This window comes from Diabrotica virgifera, chromosome 1 (genome assembly GCF_917563875.1).
Source record: "Diabrotica virgifera virgifera chromosome 1, PGI_DIABVI_V3a".
Taxonomy (NCBI): Eukaryota; Metazoa; Arthropoda; class Insecta; order Coleoptera; family Chrysomelidae; genus Diabrotica; species Diabrotica virgifera.
Genome location: NC_065443.1, coordinates 112789054 through 112808381, shown reverse-complemented (window position 1 = coordinate 112808381; position 19328 = coordinate 112789054). Strand labels below are relative to the sequence as shown.

Sequence of the window (19328 nt, the reverse complement as noted above, 5' to 3'; positions counted from 1 at the left end):
CGCATTCGTATTCGCAAAATTTGTGCGAATGTTTTGCGAATATGAATATCAGAAAAAAAAATAATTTGAAGATATATTAGGTTAATAAAATTAAAAATATCCACTTCTCATCTTTTTTTTTTTATTAAGGAAAGGTAACTTAACTTCGTATACCTAATCACATTATCACCCTTTACTTTATTTTATTATTTGGTCTTTTTATCAAGCCTTAATATTCCTTAAGAATCAGATTTATTTACACTAGATGTCAATTAACTTCTCATTATAAATTTAGAAAACATTACAAAAATAGAAACAAATTAAAAAAAACTGAATATTCGCATTCGCATCCGCATTCGCGAATGTCGGTAGCAGATATTCGCATTCGTATTCGCGAATGTTCAAAAAATGACATTCGTTACATCACTAATCTGTACCCATCTGCTTTCTGGATGAAACATTTTTTTTGAAATTTCATACATAGACAAATATTTCTAGCATGGGTTGCCTATCAAAATCGTGTCATTGCTATCCTTAAAGGGGGGGGGGGCAATATATCAATATTTCAATCACGTTTTTTTTTAAGTATGGTTGAATTATTTTATTTTTAAATTAAATAGGCATATTCAGTACAATTCGTAGATTATTCAAGAAAAAATATTGAAAAATAAGCCAACGGTGGCAAAAAGACAACTCAAAAAACAATGTATTTTGCGGTGGACCCATCAGAAAAAATTCAAAAAGATTTTATTAGCTTATGAGTTTCTCTAGGTAACGCTGTCGAGTTTTTTAGTTTCATCGAATTTTGACTTTTTGATATCACTCAGAAATCAAAACAATGAATTTTTTTGCAAAAAAGGGGGAACTGAAAATCAACATATTTCTTTGTTTCAAAAAAAAATCGTTGTTTTGATTTCTGAATGATATCAAAAAGTCAAAATTCGATAAAACTAAAAAACTCGACAGCGTTACCTAGAGAAACTCATAAGCTAATAAAATCTTATTTAATTTTTTGTTTACCATGATCCAATGATGAGTTCTAATGAGTCCACCGCAAAATCCATTGTTTTTTGAGGTGTCTTTAAAAATTTGCCACCGTTGGCTTCTTTTTCAATATTTTTCCTTGAATTTTTTCTTGAATAATCTATGAATTGTACTGAATATGCCTATTTAATTTAAAAAAAAGAATGTGTGTGTACTTTGTACGCACGTAACTTCTATTATATGATTTAAACGAAATTAATATACTTTTTATTTATATTTTATTTAAATATTAAACTAATTTATACTTACTACTTCTCAAACATTTTTATTAAAACAGTGCCAAAAATTAAAATAATAAAAGAATAAAACACACACAAACACATTAAAAATGCCACAAATGATTTCTGAACATTAATTGTCGGAAAATTTTATAACTAAATACGTATTTTCTGAAAATAAAATTATATAATAAATATACTTACAATCATAAAATGTATAAAAAAAATAAAAGTTTCTATTGGGATTCGAACCAGCTTATCAGCGCGGTTGGTATTGGGTTCATTCGCCTTAAACGCTTCGCCACGGAGACAATGTGTCATTATGTGCGAAGATCGACTAACTAAACGGATTAAACTTTTGACATTTTTGAATTAAATCAAATTATTTTGATTTTGAATTGAAATGATTTAGAATTGAAAAAATACAACAAAACATAGAGTAAGAAAACAATATATTAGGTGAATATTGATAGAAATTTTGATGGTAATCAAATTATGTAAATAAAAGTATTACATACTATGTTTGGTAGGTTCAAATAGGTAGGTACCTATGATACATTTAAAATTATTACGTACCTGTTGCTTTTAAAAACTATTTAAAAGTCACTACAATTAAAAACTTTTTTGTTTCTGTCCTCACAACAATAAAACTAATATATTATACATTTGTTTACCTTCATATTGAACAATTGTTTATTATTGACAGATCATTTCAACACCCAATCAGAGCCCGTATAACGACTAATACCATACTGTCGGTGTGCGCATGCGCGCAGATTAATATAAATTCAACCTCAATCTCAATCGCGCCTAAAGAAGTATAACTTCAATAAAATAGATCTACCATACTTAAAAAAAATGTGCTTGAAATATTGATTTCAACCCCTACGGCCCCCCTTAAGCATAGCTATGACACGATTTTAATAGGCAACCCATGCTAGAAATATTTGTCGGTATGAAATTTCATAAAAACAATGTTTCATCCGGAAAGCAGATGGGTACATATCGACCTATATTCGGATCTTAGACTATATGTGCTTTATGCGGTTCTTTATGGGAATGTTCGTATTATGTTGTGTGTTATGTGTTGCATAATATTATGTATTGTGTATTATTATTGTGTGTATTATTTAAAATATGTTAATAAAAAAATGTCCGAATATACCAATGACATAAAATATTTATTTTATATTTACGTCGCGTCGTTGAAAAATACTAGCCTAGAATTACAATTGTCATTTTACCCGTTGACATTGTGAAAGTACTATCACGATCGATTACTTTTGTGTCAAATTATCTTTATTCGCGTCATTGATTGGTTATCTATTTAGAGTATTGTAATTGCTAACCAATTATACACAGTGCCGTATTTAGGGTACCTGCGGCCCTAGGCCAAATTACCCCGAGCGGCCCCCGAGAACTTCACGACTTTTAACTTCACTTTGCAACTTAAAGCATAAAGCACGTTTCATATTAATATATAACGTTTATTTTAATTTTACTTTTTAAAACTGGTACAACATACAAGGCATAACATAAATGAATAGGTTGAAATGTATTCACCAATTAAATAATCTTGGTTTGCAAATTTGGCTAACTAAAACCCCAAAACAGCTCAAAACAACAATTTCTATATTTATAGAAATTTCTAAAAAGAAAATGTATAGAAGGATTCATATATTTATAGAAGCCTTTGAGATGTGGGTTTTTCGAAGGATGCTGAAGATCTCTTGGACAGATCACGTGACCAACAACGAGGTGCTGAGCAGAATGGAGACTGAGAGAGAACTCCTAAATATTTTAAAAAACCGAAAAACGAGTTATCTAGGACATATTTACAGATGAGAAAGATATAACTTTTTACGACTCATAATGGAAGAGACTGGACAGGCATGGTCACACATTCGATACTAAGAACTGCTCAAGATGGAAAGCAATTTGCTGTAGTTATAGCCAACCTTCCGTAATGGAGAAGGCACTTTAAGAAGAAGATAGAAACTATTATATAATTCAAAATATTAGCACATAGCAGTTATTTGTAAAATTATTAATATTGCTAAAATTACTATATTTTAAATTAGTATTGCAATTAATTGTTAAAATTAAATATAATTTCTTTCATTCGGAGGGAAAAGTACAGATGACAACAAAAGACTAAAAAAGCTGATTTGAAAAGACATTATAAGCAAGAGAACAAGCAAAATAATGTGAACTGTACTAGTAATAGGCTACAGTACTTAAAAATAAAAATATTAAGAATACAACAAATAAACTTCTGGATCGTTCAATTTTCACATTATTCTCTTATACCGAAAAAGATCAATGTCATGTTCTTAACCCGGCACCTGCCACGTGGGGTGCTACCAGCACCCCATAACACATTTTTATCAAATATTTGGTATTTCAAGTTTGGTAACCGAGCTGTGCGTCATAGTAGCTTTCTATAATATAATATAGCATATATGTGTTAGTGTTTGAAGTGGTTACTTAGTGTCATTCTGAACTTATAGCTTTAAAGTCGAATTGAAGTGTCATCATCTGGCACTTTAAGTTTTAATTTTTTTTTGTATTTTTGAAAGACAGATCAAATTTACATTTTTTATTGAAATAACTGATTTAAATTATTAAGGCTATGGGTACATAATTCGCAAATATTTTACGTGTATCCCTACTTTTTCTGTCTGTACACGGCAAATTACGTGTAGTAAAATTCACACTGGTGTGGATATGTAAACATTACTAGAATGTCATTCTACTTGAAAATGTCATAATTAATTTAAAGAGATGGCTTTTGAATGTTCTTGGATAACTGTTATTTTTATAATTGCAAATTATTAATTCAGTTAATAAATGTGATAATTTTTTCACTAACTATGTTCTCAGTGATTGTAATAATTTATTTGTACAACAAAAACTAATAATCAATCGAGAAAAGAGGAAAAGTGTTAAAGTGATTTTTTAATAATATGTTGTTATTTTGGAACGCTTACAATTTTGAACATCTCTAACAACAAAATACTTGGATCACAGGATATATCTGATGTATTCTCTGCTTGGATCTTTCACAAATCATACACAATAAATAACTTTTTATTAAGTTCACGTCTTAAATCAATTATTTATCGAATACACTATATATCAATAATATTTAATCAATTTCTCAAAATATTCCCGATGCAATGTCAAATATTTAAAATTGTCACTGATTGTCAGTGTCTGACTGACAATATATGCTGACAATATTATATTCGGTTGAGTGCGTTGTAAGACAAAGACAGATTTGGAAAATATTACCAAGGCATTGTGCTCATTTTTTTCAAATCCTGAAAAAACCAATAAATATTTTTGAAAAATTTAAACGCAGAATGAAAGACTAAATTATTACCGAGGGCCGAAAGTCCCTTAGAATAAATAAAAAGTTTATTTTGAATGAGATATTTGAATTTAAAAATCACACTAAATTTTCTCTTAGTTTTTTCACCCCTGTAACTTATTAAAATAAACATTGTAGAAGTTCTCAGGGACTTTCGGCCCTCGCTAATAACGTAATCTTTCATTCTGCGTTTAAATTTTTCCAAAATACTTATTAGTTTTCTCAGGATTTGAAAAAAATGAATCCCCATTTGAATAGCATTGCAGCCGAAAATACGTTCCGATCCTCTTAATATAGACTCTATACTCACTAAATCTTAATTTTTTTAGATATTTTACTTGACTTCATTTATTATGACTTGGTACTTGCTAATTTGCTTTATAACACCTTTTTCATTTTATTTTTTTAAGTTTTATAACATATTAGTGGCTAATAAGTTAATAAAACATGTTTATTTATATTCTTGTGTTACTCAACACATTATTTTGTTTTTTTAAACAAGTAGATCACAAAAAATTTTTAAGGGGTGCTGTGAGCACCCCACGTGGCAGTTGGCGCCTTGCAAAGCCACGTGGCAGGTGCCGGGTTAATTTGGATAAAGTTGGATTAATGATTAACATTAACACTCACTCCAGTTCATACTCATGATAAATCTTATATCTAAACTCTAAACACTCACATTTTTGTAGCTTTTGTGGCTGCAAAAGTTTTAACCAAATCGTTAACTCTAAAGCTCAGTATGTGAAACAAAACTAGCCAAACTAGACAAACTAGAATCGAGTTCTGCAAGTAGTTTTTGATTCTTTTCAACATGCTGAATGATCTTTCTTCAGATGCATTAGATGTCATCATGCATCTGTTAACTGTTTTTCATGAATGAGTTTCAGATACTAAGTGTATTCCTCGGAGGCTTGATAATCTTGTTATCATGAGGTTCTCTTTCTTCATCAAATATATCTTCAACAAAGCCTTTGCACTGTACGCACTCTTCTCCAAAGTCACCATCTATGTCAATTCGATACTTTTTAGCCGAAATAGAAACTTTTCCCCTAATTTCTTCATTGGAAATTGACGATAAGTTGATTAAAAATCCAAATTCTTCATTAAGACTGAAATAAACTTCGGACCTTTCATTCAATTCTGAATAAAGCCTGTCAATTACAATATTGAATGTATTAATCTTTAAGTCTTCTTTGCCATTAAAGTGGAGTTCAGCGGGTTCATCTTTGTCTTCGCCAGAGAGAGCTTTTCTTTTCGGGCGTATTTTTATTTCAAGAATATAGGTTTCATTTTTAGTTTTTTTTAGTCATAGTTTTTCCTCTTTTTTCATAGGAATCAAAGTTGTCTCTCAGACTAAATGCGTCCTATTAAAAAAGTTTTTTTTACAAAACGCTGCGGCCCCCTTTTGCTTGTGGCCCTAGGCCGCGGCCTAGTCGGCCTAGTGGTAAATCCGGCACTGATTATACATCTATACCTAATCACTTTAATATGCAAATACCCGTCAACGAATACATAATTTTCTATGTATAATAATCATGGAGGTACATTTTTTCTCTCACTTTCAACTTAATGCGTTATAGAGAATTCGATAAACTATGACGCACTTAAAGAAGGGTTTGGTATGAACTATACACGTGTTTTTCTTGAACAACCGTATAGCGCAACACATCTGCCGATTATTAAGTAATAAATATTGCAAAACAATCATCCGTTTGTATTTATTTTAAACAATTCCTCATACATAATTGTTTTATTGATTAAAATTCAGATAATGCCAAGAGTATTGACTTCTTATTGTAGTGAGTAGAATAAATTCTTTGTTGTGTATGATGTACGTGACTGAAATGCTCCATCCGGTAATTAAATTCTTTTGTTGGGTCTACATCTCGATTTTACAACAAATGGATTTAATAAAATCATAACAATACAATGGTAGAGAAACTTTAAGACAAATGTTTTCTACATAATTTTATAGACTGCTTCAAAATTGACGCCTATTTATTAGAATGCAGTTTGAAAGGCTACTTAGGTACTCTACGGAAATTGATTTAAATGATTTAAATTTTATAACAAACAAATTAATCCAATAACGATTAATCAAAAATATGGATGTGGTAAGTTATACTATGTTGAAAAAAGGTGAAAAAATATATAGGGTGTCCCAAAAGTAGCGGGACGGTCGAATATTTCGCGAACTAAACATCGGATCGAAAAACTGAAAAATACCAGCTCAATATTTTTCAAAAATCTCAAAAATTCAAAAATCGAATGACACCAAACACGACCCTCTACTCCATTCCCTGGAGGTGGGGGTAGGTTAATTTTAAAATCGTAAATAGAAACTCCCGTTTTTTGTTGCAGTTTTGTATTCCTCATGAAAACATAAGTAACATTTATTCGAGACATGTTTTAGATTTGTTGATAATGCCTCGAATAAATATTCCTATTTTTTCATGAGGAATCCAAATCTGCAATAAAAAATGTGGCTAAAGTCCGCCAAGCGGCACCAACCCCTAAAATTACGTTATACCGACCACGAAATTAAGGTGAATGACCAATTTTAGTCATTCTTTATGTTTTCAAGGTCGCCGAATCCGAATATGGAGTTTATTTTTATCTAGAATTGGTGGAACATGTTCAAAAATCAACTTTTATGCAAAAATGCGAACAATCAATTTTGATGATATTTCAACTTATACCTCGCTTTATCTTTGGTCGCTGTCAATATTTCTTTTTGAAAATTTTACTGTCTGATCATTTAAGTATTTACATAACAATACGATTTATCCAAAATGTTTAAACAAATTAAAAGAGGAGTTGTTAATTTTTAAACATTTTGTCGTCAGATTTCGTCAGTTTCATGTTTACTTAAAAAAGTTGAGTGACAAACGTTTTAGTTTATAATTTTAACAAACACAGCATTAAAATGAAGAAGTTTTCTGGAAAATTTTAAGTTAAAATATGCAATAGGAAAAAAGTTATGTGACTTTAGACGAGCGGCATACCCCAAAAAACGCTTATTTCTCAAGACACTGATCACGGTGTGGTGAATGGGTAATTTTGATCATATTTTATGTTTTTGATGGTGCTGAAAACGAAAATTAGGTTTATTTTGAATTTTACGTGGGGAAACATTGTCAAAATCGCAATTTTACCCTAAAAATAAAAAATAATCAAATCACGTTTTTTGCGTTTAAATCGCTACAACACTGTTTCATTTTAATATTTTTTTTCTGAAATTTTTATAGTATATATTTCTTTCCTTTCTGAAGACAATGGGACCTGTTTCAATCTTTCTCTCTTATTATAATAAAAGTTATGAAGTGTTTGAAGTAAAAGGTGCAGATTCCTGAACTGCAAAGTTTAATCGCAAAAGTTGAGTGACAAAATTTGAAATTTAGGTTTTTAGTCAAGTTTATGTTAAAATATAGAGTACAAAGAACAAAATGTTTTATAAAAAAAGATGGTGCAACTTTTAATTTTAAGAAAAACGTGATTTAATGGTTTTTTTATTTTTAGGGTAAAATTGCGATTTTGACAATGTTGCCCCATCTAAAATTCAAAATAAACCTCATTTTCGTTTTCAGCACCATCAAACATATAAAGTATGATTAAAATTAGCCATTTCTCATATGATTAAAATTAGCCAGTATCTCGAGAATTAAGCGTTTTTTGGGGGAGTGCCACTCGTCTATAAAGTCACATAACTTTTTTCCTATCGCATATTTTGACTCAAAATTTTCCAGAAAACTTCTTCATGACATATGTTTTATTGCTGTGTTGATTAAAATTATAAACTAAAAGGTTTGTCATCCAACTTTTTTAAGTAAACATGAAACTAACGAAATCTGACGACAAATTGTTTAAAAATTAACAACTTTTTTGTTATCTAGAGTGTTATCTAAATTCTTCAAAGATGACACAGTAAAATTTTCAAAAGGAAATATTTACAGCAACCAAAGATACAGCGAGGTAAATATGAAAAATCATAAAAATTGATTTTCCGCATTTTTGCATAAAATTTGATTTTTGAACATGTTCCACTAATTCATGATAAAAATAAACTTCATATTCGGATTCAGCGACCTCGAAAACATAAAGAATGACCAAAATTTGCCCTTCACCTATCATGGTCGCTTTTTCGATTTCTAAGCCTCAAATTAGGGGTGTGCCGTTCGCCTATTAATCCAAAAGTGCGGACACGCTGTTGCCAACTCTACTGAATTAAATTAAATTTTGTTCTTTCTTGTATTAATAAAGAAAATACACACCCCTGGAGGTGCGGTGGGGGGTAACTTTAAAATCTTAAATACTAACCACCATTATTTATTGCAGAATTGGATTTGTCATGAGAAAATAAGTAACATTTATTCGAAACTTTTTTAAATGTTGATAGATGGCGCTAATAAATCGTATTTTTCCGATTATAGCGCCATCTATCAACAATTTTAAAAAAAGTTTCGAATAAATGTTACTTATTTCTTTAAGAGGAATCCAAATCTGGCGGGGTGAAGTATCATGTTTAGTATTATTCGATAGGTTTTTGAAAATATTACACGTATTTTTTGGCTTTTCATTTGGAAGTGTATTTCTCGAGATATTAGACCGTTTCTATAATTTACCTATGGTATTACGATAAATCGTTTTTTCCGATTATACCGCCATCTATCCAAAATTCTAAAAAATGTCTCGAACAAATGTTACCCCCACCCCACCTCCACGGGAAGGAGTGGGGGGTCGTGTTTGGTGACATTCGATAGATTTTTGAAAATTATTGAACAGGTATTTTTCAGTTTTTCGATCGGATGTTGACTTCGCGAAATATTCGACCGTTCCGCTACTTTTGGGACATTCTGTAGTACAGAAACGAATTACAGTAGTCTCCCTCTATAACGAGAACTGAAATGACAGACTAATTACTTCGTTATAAGCCGATCTCGTTACATCAGACAATAATAGTATTGTGCATACATATGAATATGTAGTTTTCTAAGACATTAATTTCCTATACAGAAGCCATTCCGAGCAATATAAGATGCCAAATATTGTTTAAATGGCGCTTTTGAAAAAGAGTCGGTGGATAAACAGGAAAAAGTTGACAGGCGGTGGAGTTTATTACATCACTGGCCTCGATAAGCACACAATTTACAGCCATCACTGCGCCAAAAACAGGTAAAGAAACATGTTCTTCGATCGCATTTTCCCTCGTTATAACCAAATATGCCTCGTTATAGAGGATTATAGTTCGATAGGAATTTCATGGGACACCTAATGTATCTCGTTATAAGCGAAACCTCGTAATACCCGTTTCGTTATAGAGAGAGAATATACTGTATATTCTTTTTGATAAAAGACCTTACCTGTTTTCTGCATATGAAGAAACACGACGACGTCGTGCGAATCCATATCGAAGGTAAAATCATCGTTAAGCATATCGTCGTAGCTTAGGCCCACTTTGGATCTCGTGTGAGCCAACGGTTTTCCTAAATTATCATCAACATACACAGCCTCCCGCGAGCTCAGTGCACAGACCTGGAAATATGATTTTAATTTTATAAATAGTTAAATCCACACATTGGCCGTTTAAGTGTTAAGTGACAAGATTATTATTTTTAATTAATTTGGGTCAAGTCTATTCTTTACATTGTGTAGACATATGGATAGAGTGATTATTATAGGAAGTTTGTTCTGTTAAGTAAAACATGAATGTATTAAAGATAATTTTTTATAATCTAAAATTAAATAATCGCAAAAACATAAAAAAATATTTATTTTGCGTCATATTTTATATATTATTTTTAATTTTGCAGCACAAGCTGAGATTAATAGGGTTAATTATACAGAGTGGAACAGTCAAATAAATAAATGGGGACGTGTTAAAAAAATATTCCTAATGATAGTTGCGCATTTTTTGCAATACAAAAATTTCATATTTTTAGTTCAGTTCATTATTCAATTTTTATTACATTATACATTTATTTTATACGGGGTGATTCATTAAGAATGTCCAATCTCTGAGTTGTAGAACCTAGACCTTAAAATATTAAGATTTAACCCAAATCACTTAAATAAAATGTGACTCCTTACTGAGTTACAGGGTGTTTTATTTAAAAATTAAAAAACAATTTATAGCCAGTACTTTAAGTTTACTAAGTTTAGGTACTGTACACCCTACTAAATTATGATAAATAAACGTTTCTGGCTATTATCAGAGGCGTACGACATGGGACATTGAATGGTTAACCCTTCCCAAATTCTACACCACTGACGGAATTGCTATTTTGGCGATTTTCAATTTTTCGATTCTCCAATACCCCTCTATGTAAATAATATAGTTTTCATTCTTAACAATAAAGTCATTCATTCTCGAGATATAATTTGCAGTTAAACATGTAAGGGTACAGTTGTTATTTTGATTAATGTATTGTGCCACTTAATTTTTAAATTAAAAAATCTTGAAAACTAATGATTTTATTAATTATAAGTATTAATCATAACTAATGACCTAATTACATTTAATAAGTCATTAGTTTTTCGAGATATTTAAGTTAAAAATTAAGCGGCACAATACATTAACCAAAATAACTGTGCCATTAGGTACATGTTTAATTTCAAATATCTCAAAAACTAATGACTTTATCGTTACGAACGAAGAGTATATTATTTACATAGAGAGTATTAAAGAATCGAAAAAATGCGCTAAAATAACAGTTCCGTCAGTAGCGTAGAATTGGGGAAGGATCAACCATTCAATGTCCCATGTCGTATCCAACCTTGGTGAATATTTGGGTCGGGAACTGAAAAGAGCGGGTGAACCGGTCCCCTGAAAAGGGAGTTTGACATTGGGCCAACGATCCAACCCTGTTAAAAGTCCCATGTTATAAAAGCTATAAAGGGGCCGGACTTTAACCTACGACGAATTGGTAAACGAAAAACGGACAAAGATTTGAAAATTTGCACGAGGAATGTAAGAAGATTTTATCATCCTGGAGCTACAGCTCTGCTCATACAAGAAATGCTTAAAGCCAAACCAATTGCAGGGAAAAAATCGAATGCAAATTTGCACGTGTTAGGTATTTTCGAGCGCGATATACGATCATAATTTTTATCGATTCGAATAAAAATTCGAATCCATACCGTTTGATGTAACTTTGAATTATACCAGCTATAAACATATCAATTAGATAGGTAATTATAGTTGATGAGTAAACTGTTTTGTAATTATGAATTTATTAATTTAAAACTTAATTCATTTTATTTACGTTATTAACATTAACGTTAAGCGAAAAGCAGGAAATCAACAATTTCAAGCGTGAATGTCATGGAAAATATTAATTTACTGAGAAAAGTCTGTAAAACATTTTTTGGCTATAAATTGAATTCTCTATCGATTTCGGGCAATCTTTTGGATCACATCCGTTACTTTAGATCGTCAAACGATCCAAAATTTCAATTTAATTGATCCAAAAGATTGCCGTGTTAAAATTGAACTAGGCATGACACATAGGAAGAATGGAGGACAACAGTTGGACGAAGCGAATTCTTGAATGGCGACCAAGTGATCAAGAACAAGTAAGAGAAGTAGAGGCAGACCTTAAACGAGATGGACTGATGATATCAAGTGAATGGCTGTCCACGAATGGATGCAAAAAAGAAATGAATGGACACACCTAAGGGAGGATGTTCCACACATCCGACGATGGATGGAATAGCTGTTGATGATGATGATGATAGTGTGACATTATTTATATTCCGCTCACAACCTGGCCTATTTCGTTCTGGAAGCTTCTGTCGTCAAACTATCTGATCCTCTCTACAGCCGAGACAAATAGAAACTTGTTTCTGTTACAATCGGCGCTTCTAGAAGGCCATCGATAAACCTTTTTTTATTGTTCTTTGAAAAATATTTACCTTTCGATTTTTCTGGAAATCAGTAGACTAATTGTACATAACTATATAAATAAACATTTTTGGAATTAGAAGTGGAGTTGTGAATTTGAAACCGTCGGTGTACTTTGATATGTAACGGGCGCGTTATATTTTTTTGTAATTAGATAAATTAGTAGATTTGGTGTAATAAATAAATTAGATATCGGAGTTTGTAAAATAAAGGATATAAAGGACCCCGCACAAACCTTATGGAAAATAGGTCCCAGTGGATTTCGTTCATACTTTGGGAAAATACTCTTTGAAGCATCCTGATAAAAAGTTCTCATGGGCACAACTCAATCGTATGAAGGATTTTTAAGATATAGAGGCCCAAACTCCGAAAATTATAAGATTTACGGGGTATTCCAATTCCGTGAGTTACTGGTTATTTGGCAACATGTAGAAGTTTGGATCAAGGAAAAGTATCAGTCGTCCAGGATTTTTTCCTGGCTATCCAATGGCGACTTTTACTTTGACCTCGACCTTCAACGGATGTCATCTTCTAGAGTTTCGAAGGTTTAGGCATTCAATTGATATAAACAGATTACTCATGGGTTTTTGGGATCGATAAACGCGAATATGCCATCAGAATTGCCCTCCGGATGACTTGGTGGCCAGGGCCTCTGCAAGGGACGTCATCTTCTAGAGTTTCGATGGTTTTCGGCATTTAATTGATGCAAATGAATTACTCGAGGGTTTTTTGAGGTCGCTATACACGCATATGCCACCAGAACCGACTCCCGGAGCACCTGATTTCCAAGATCAATGAAAGAGGCTCCTGGAGTTTCGAGGGTCTTTGGTACTATGTACAATAATGCAAACGGATTAGTTATAGGTTTTTGGGGTTGTTGAACACGAATACGTGATCAGCACAGACACAGGAGCACTTGGTGCCTAAGACAGGTTATCTTCTGGAGTTTCGGAGGAATCAAATTGATTACTCTTAGGTTTTTGGGGTTGCCGAACATGCATACATGCATACTACCAAACATGCATACTGTCGAAACTCCAGAAGAAGACCTGCCTTAGGCACCAGGTGCTCCGTGGGTCGGATCTGATGGCGTATTCACATTCTGCAGCCCCAAAAACCTGTGAGTAATCAGTTTACATTAATTTAGTACCGAAAGCTCTCGAATTTCCAAAGCGTGACGTGCCTTAGGCAACAGGTACTCCGATGTCTGTTCTGATGGGGTATTCGTGTTCAGCAACTCCAAAAAGCTATGAGAAATTCCTTTGCATCAATAGTACCAAAGACACTGGAAACTCCAGGAGCCCCTTTCATTGACCTTGGAAACCAGGTGTTCCGGGAGTCGGTTCTGGTGGCATATTCGTATATAGCGACCTCAACAAACCCTCCAGTAATTCATTTGCATCAATTAAATGCCGAAAACCATCGAAACTCTAGAAGATGACGTCCCTTGCAGTGGCCCTGGCCACCACGTCATCCGGAGGTCAATTCTTATGGCATATTCGTGTTTTGCGATCCCAAAAACCCATGAGTAATCTGTTTATATCAATTGAATGCCTAAAACCCTCGAAACTCTAGAAGATGACGCCCGTTGAAGGTCAAGGTCAAAGTAAAGGTCGCCATTGGATAGCCAGGAAAAAATCCTAGACTACTAGTACTTTTCCTTGATCCAAACTTCTACATGTTGCCAAATAACCAGTCACTCACGGAATTTGAATACCCCGTAAATCTTATAATTTTCTGAGTTTGTGCCTCTATATCTTGAAAATCCTTCATACGATTGAGTTGTGCCCATGAGAACTTTTTATCAGGATGCTTCAAAGAGTATTTTCCCAAAGTATGAACGAAATCCACTGGGACCTATTTTCCATAAGGTTTGTGCGGGGTCCTTTAGTGTTTTTCATTTTAAATAAAAATAAATTTCGTGGTATATGGTAAAAACGTGGTTATTTTGTACTCAAAACCGAGTAAGGTATGAAAAATAAAAGAAAATAATCGTTTTCGTTTTGATTAAATTCGAGTCTCTTGCCATCCTCTGACACCGTGTTTCGGGTGACACCCCTTATCAAAGAGACTTGCATTTGTTTAGAAGTGTTTTTCATTTGTTTAGAAGTAAGTTATTAAAAATAAATAAAGTCAACTAAAACTAAACATTAGTGCCTAAGAAATCATACAAAAGTCAGTTTTGTAACAATAGATTTCGGGAGTTATTTGAAGGTTAAATATTTTTCTCTTTCTTATACACTCATCATCCTCGAGCATACGATCTGTCGTAACGGTTCATTAATATTAATTTTCATTGGGAATTGATAGAAAGAGGTTTGAACTGTAGAGACATCTGTTAAAGAAAAAATGAAAAGTCCAGATGCAAAATTTATTAAAGATAATTAATATTAATTTAAATCTGAAAATTTTCGTGGAACTACTTTCTGGTAACATCCTTAATCTCTGACTTTTACAATAATTTATAAGACAAGAGACGACGAATAAAGAAGGCGAAAAGGACTCTACAATATGCAGTCACATTCATCTAGGGCAGTGGTTCCCAACCTTTTATGTCTGGCGACCCACCTTTTGATGTTTCTTCATATTCGCGACCCATCGCTCACCCATAATAATACAAATTTACGTTATTCAGCTACTGTAAGAGCCACGCCACGACCCACCTGACATCGACCCGCGACCCACTAGTGGGTCGCGACCCACCGGTTGGGAAACGCTGATCTAGGGAAAGGTCCGAAAGATATTTCCGAGTACTAAAAATTTGAGTAAAGATAAAAGTGAAAGACAGTTTATGTTTCCTTTCGATTCAAATGTGGTTCACCATCCCCAGACAGCTGTTTTTGTCTCTAGACGTCTTCAGTTGGGCTACATGAACACCTCTGAATCGAAACGAAACCAAACTGCAAACTGAGTTTTTAAGCAGAATTTTAAAAATAATATTATAATCCACTTTTAGGACGCTGTAGCGACATCTCTTAAAGAAAAGATGAAAAGTCTAGATGTAAAATTTATTAAAAATAATAAGTAAATAATAATTTTCGTGGAACTACTTTCTGGTGACATCCTTAATCTCTGACTTTTACAGTTTATAAGACAAGAGACGACGAATAAAGAAGGCGAAAAAGACTCTACAATATACAGTCACATTCCTTGTCTTATAAATTGTAAAAGTCGGAGATTAAGGATGATATGTACCAGAAAGTAGTTCCACGAAAAGTTTTAGGATTTAAATTATTATTTATTATTTTTAATAAATTTTGCATCTGGACTTTTCATCCTTTCTTTAATTTTCAAACTCTTATGGCCAGTTGCACCAACAAATAAACGATTGATTTGGATTGCCCGTTTATTTTAAAATACAATTGTCAAACAACTGTCAAATTAAAAACAGAAATTTTAACGATTGTCACAAAAAATATTGAATTTAAACCTTTTTCGAAAGAAAAGAAAAGTGTTCTGATATTATATGATTATATGATTATTATATTTTTGATGGTAAAAAATTTAATATTTTTCGGGAGAATCGTTAAAATGTCTGTTTTTAAATGAGGGTTTTTTGACAATTATTATATTTTAAAATAAACGGGCAATCCAAATCAAACAAGCTGAAAATGCGAGCATTATCATAACGAAAACTTGTTATAATGAAAAGTTGTTTAGAATTAAAAACATGTTTTAATGTGCAATTATATCCATCTAATTGCAATAATGTACACTGTAAACTATAAAGCTACTTTACTCTTTTGACATACCTCCTATAAAATTGATAAAATGTGATATACTATGATAGTTGTACCTCAGGTTTTAGACCATGAAGCGCTTTTTATGAAGAATAAATTTTCTTCCTCAAATTAATAATAAAAGAATTACAAATGAAAATGATTTAATTAAAGTATCCGTAATTTGAGAAAAATGTTCAAATATTTTTTATTATTAGAAGGATATAAATGCATATATTACAACATAACTTTAATTCCAAACAACTTTTCATAATATGTAACAATTTTCAATATTGTGAGAAATAAAGGTACTTTATTCTTAAGCAAAATTCATATTTTTTGACATACCTCGTATAATATAGATACAATTTGATATTTAATTGTTGAATCTTACATTTTAGACCATGCAGAACATTTTATGAAGAATAACTTTTTTCATAAAATTAAAAATAAAAAAGTTTCCATGATAAATATATTGTGTCCAGATAGACAGCTTAAATAAAAAAAAATTTGACATTTCCATTTGACGTTTATGTGTCAGACAAAACAAATACTTGCATCTCGGGACAGCAATTTAGGATCCTGACCACAAGCTCTTATAGCCGATGTCAGTCGAAGTCACGCGCTATAGTTTGAAATAATATGAAATTTTCATTTTCACTTTTACGTATATTAGGTTTAATGCGTTTCTAGCAGTGTCTCTATTGTAGGATTCTCTCGCTTTGATAAAAGACCCTAAATTTATGTCCCGAGATGAAAGTTGACATTGAGGTCGGTTATCTCGAAGATAGTTTGAGATATCGAAATGCCGTTTTCAGATTTGGATTCAAGAGACAAAACTACATAGGAATACATCGGTAGATAGGCTCTAAGTATTTCAGGAGCCGCGACGCACGTACGAACAGACTTTGCGAATTTATAAACGAAAACAAAATTTTCGTTGAAAATCGATCGTTTATTTGTTGGTGCAACTGGACATTACCCCCTTATTTTTTCCCCTGAAAAATTGCCAGCTTCAAATAAGATCACCTCCCCAACCTCTAGGTTATTTAATATAACGGAACTCTTTACTTTAGAATATTGTAAAATATCAGGATAGACTCTTTTGAGCAGTCAACCCTGTATGATTAATAAATCGTCACCTTATGTCCAGTTTGGATTGTCCGTTTATTTTAAAATATAATAATTGTCAAAAAACTGTCAATTAAAAACAGAAATTTTAATGATCCTCCCGAAAAATATTAAATTTTTTTCCATCAAATTTAATAACAGAACACTTTTCTTTAGAAAAGAGAATCGAGAATCGTTAAAATTTCTGTTTTTAATTTGACAGTTTTTTGCCAATTATATTTTAAAATAAACGGGCAATCCAAATCAATCGTTTATTTGTTGGTTCAACTGGACATTAGTATAATTCGGCAAAAAGTTAGAAATAAGATGTTCAGCATTTACTGTATTATATCGCAGCAACTATAGAAATATCGTCTAGGATTGTTCATCGTTTATAATATATAAATAAAGAAAGTTCATTTACTTACTATATTGGCACAGAAACACAAAATTCCGAAAGCGCGAAGAAATTTTAATTTTATAAATAGCATCTCGTCTATGCCGTTAATTAACATGTTCTATAAATTCTAAGAACAACTCTTTAGACCAACGTCGAACGAAGTAGTAATTCTAACAAAAATTAGGAACACAAAATGAATAATATTTGATAAAAAAAACTATATATAGAGATACTAGGAAAAAATCTTTATCAAAGATGTGTAATTAAGAGCATAGGTCGTCTTGGTTTTATCAAAATATAATTTTTTGTGGTGATAAAACACTACTATTATACAATCAATCATTAGTTTGTATGTTATGGAAGATTGCTATCAGCGGCTTGCAATTTATTTTAAGAAGATGCTAAATTATCAAAACATTGGAAGACATTGTAAAAAAATATTGTTTTTAAAATATTCTACATTAGGAAGAAAAAACTTTCCTAGGAGAGACGAAATAGGTTGCGAACACAATGAATAAATCGTTTCTTTTTTTGTTTTCACCTATTTCCTCAGTTTAGGACAAAATTAAACCTGTTTTGGGCAAATTTTAATGGCAAACCACTTCTACTACCTATCTTCTTCTTTATGAACAATTCTGCTCCTTCATTGACGGATTGATACATCTATAGAAGGTTGTCACTCTAACTTTTGCGGGGTCATCCGATACTACTTCTGCCAATTACTGACATCGCTTTTCGGCTATTTTGACCGCACGGGTCTCCCCCATTCTGCTTAAGTGATTATTCCATTCTTTTTTCTATTTAGTGTAATCATTCGTTTATATACTGTACATAATATAGTGTTATTAAGGCATCCTGTCAGTCTATTTACTTTTTGAACTTGAACTCTCACTTCTTTGATACTGAATACTGATGCCATGAATATCTATTTTAAATCTGATTGATTATTTGCTGATCACTATTGTTTTAGTTTTCTGAGTTGAGATTGCCATATTAAATTCTTTTTCTCTTATGTTAAATCTGTGGACTAATCTTTGTAGACTATCTTCATCTTGGCTATCAATATTGCGTCGTCTACTTAACAGAGTATTTTTACTTATTTGTTTCCATTTTTATTGTATTGCACAGTAGCAATTTATGATCGCTTCCTATTTCTGCTGATGTTATGGCTTTTATAACCAAGATTTGGGAGGGGTGTAACTCTCTATTCGACAGAATATAATCTGTCATAGATATTTGTCCTCTATTGTTTCCAAATACTGTATTTGTAGATATTGTTTTTTGTGAGGGAAAACTGTATTATTAATACGTATTTCGTTTATGCTGCAGAAGTCCGTCAGAAGGCATCCGTTTTCGTCTTTGATATTTTCATTGCTGTTTTATTCCTGGAAATGTATCATTTCCAACACAGGCTGTAAAATCACCCATAAGAATTATAATATATTCGTCATTTGGGGTCTCGTTTATTATAGTCTTAAGGTGTTCATAGAAGGTTAACAGAGGGTGTTCTACTGCCTTTCATAGAACATAAAACACAAAAAGGAATAGACAAATTAGGTTTTCCTCGAATTCTATATCGAATAAT

General features: G+C 32.0%; 1 protein-coding gene across 3 annotated transcripts in view; it reads right to left on the bottom strand.

The window, feature by feature from the left end:
• The window catches only part of LOC114331161 (heparan-sulfate 6-O-sulfotransferase 2), a 63917-nt gene that overhangs the window by 26859 nt on the left and 17730 nt on the right, over positions 1-19328 (bottom strand). For 2 of the 3 annotated variants that reach the window (XR_007700284.1, XM_028280646.2), the window contains exon 2: positions 9975-10146. Coding sequence is in view for 2 of the 3 variants with exons in the window: in XM_028280646.2 (XP_028136447.1) it covers positions 9975-10146 (172 nt within the window). In the remaining variant the exon portion in view is untranslated. Of the gene's footprint in view, positions 1-9974; positions 10147-17771; positions 17932-19328 lie in introns of those variants that run through there. The other variant, XM_028280647.2, reaches the window with a different exon arrangement.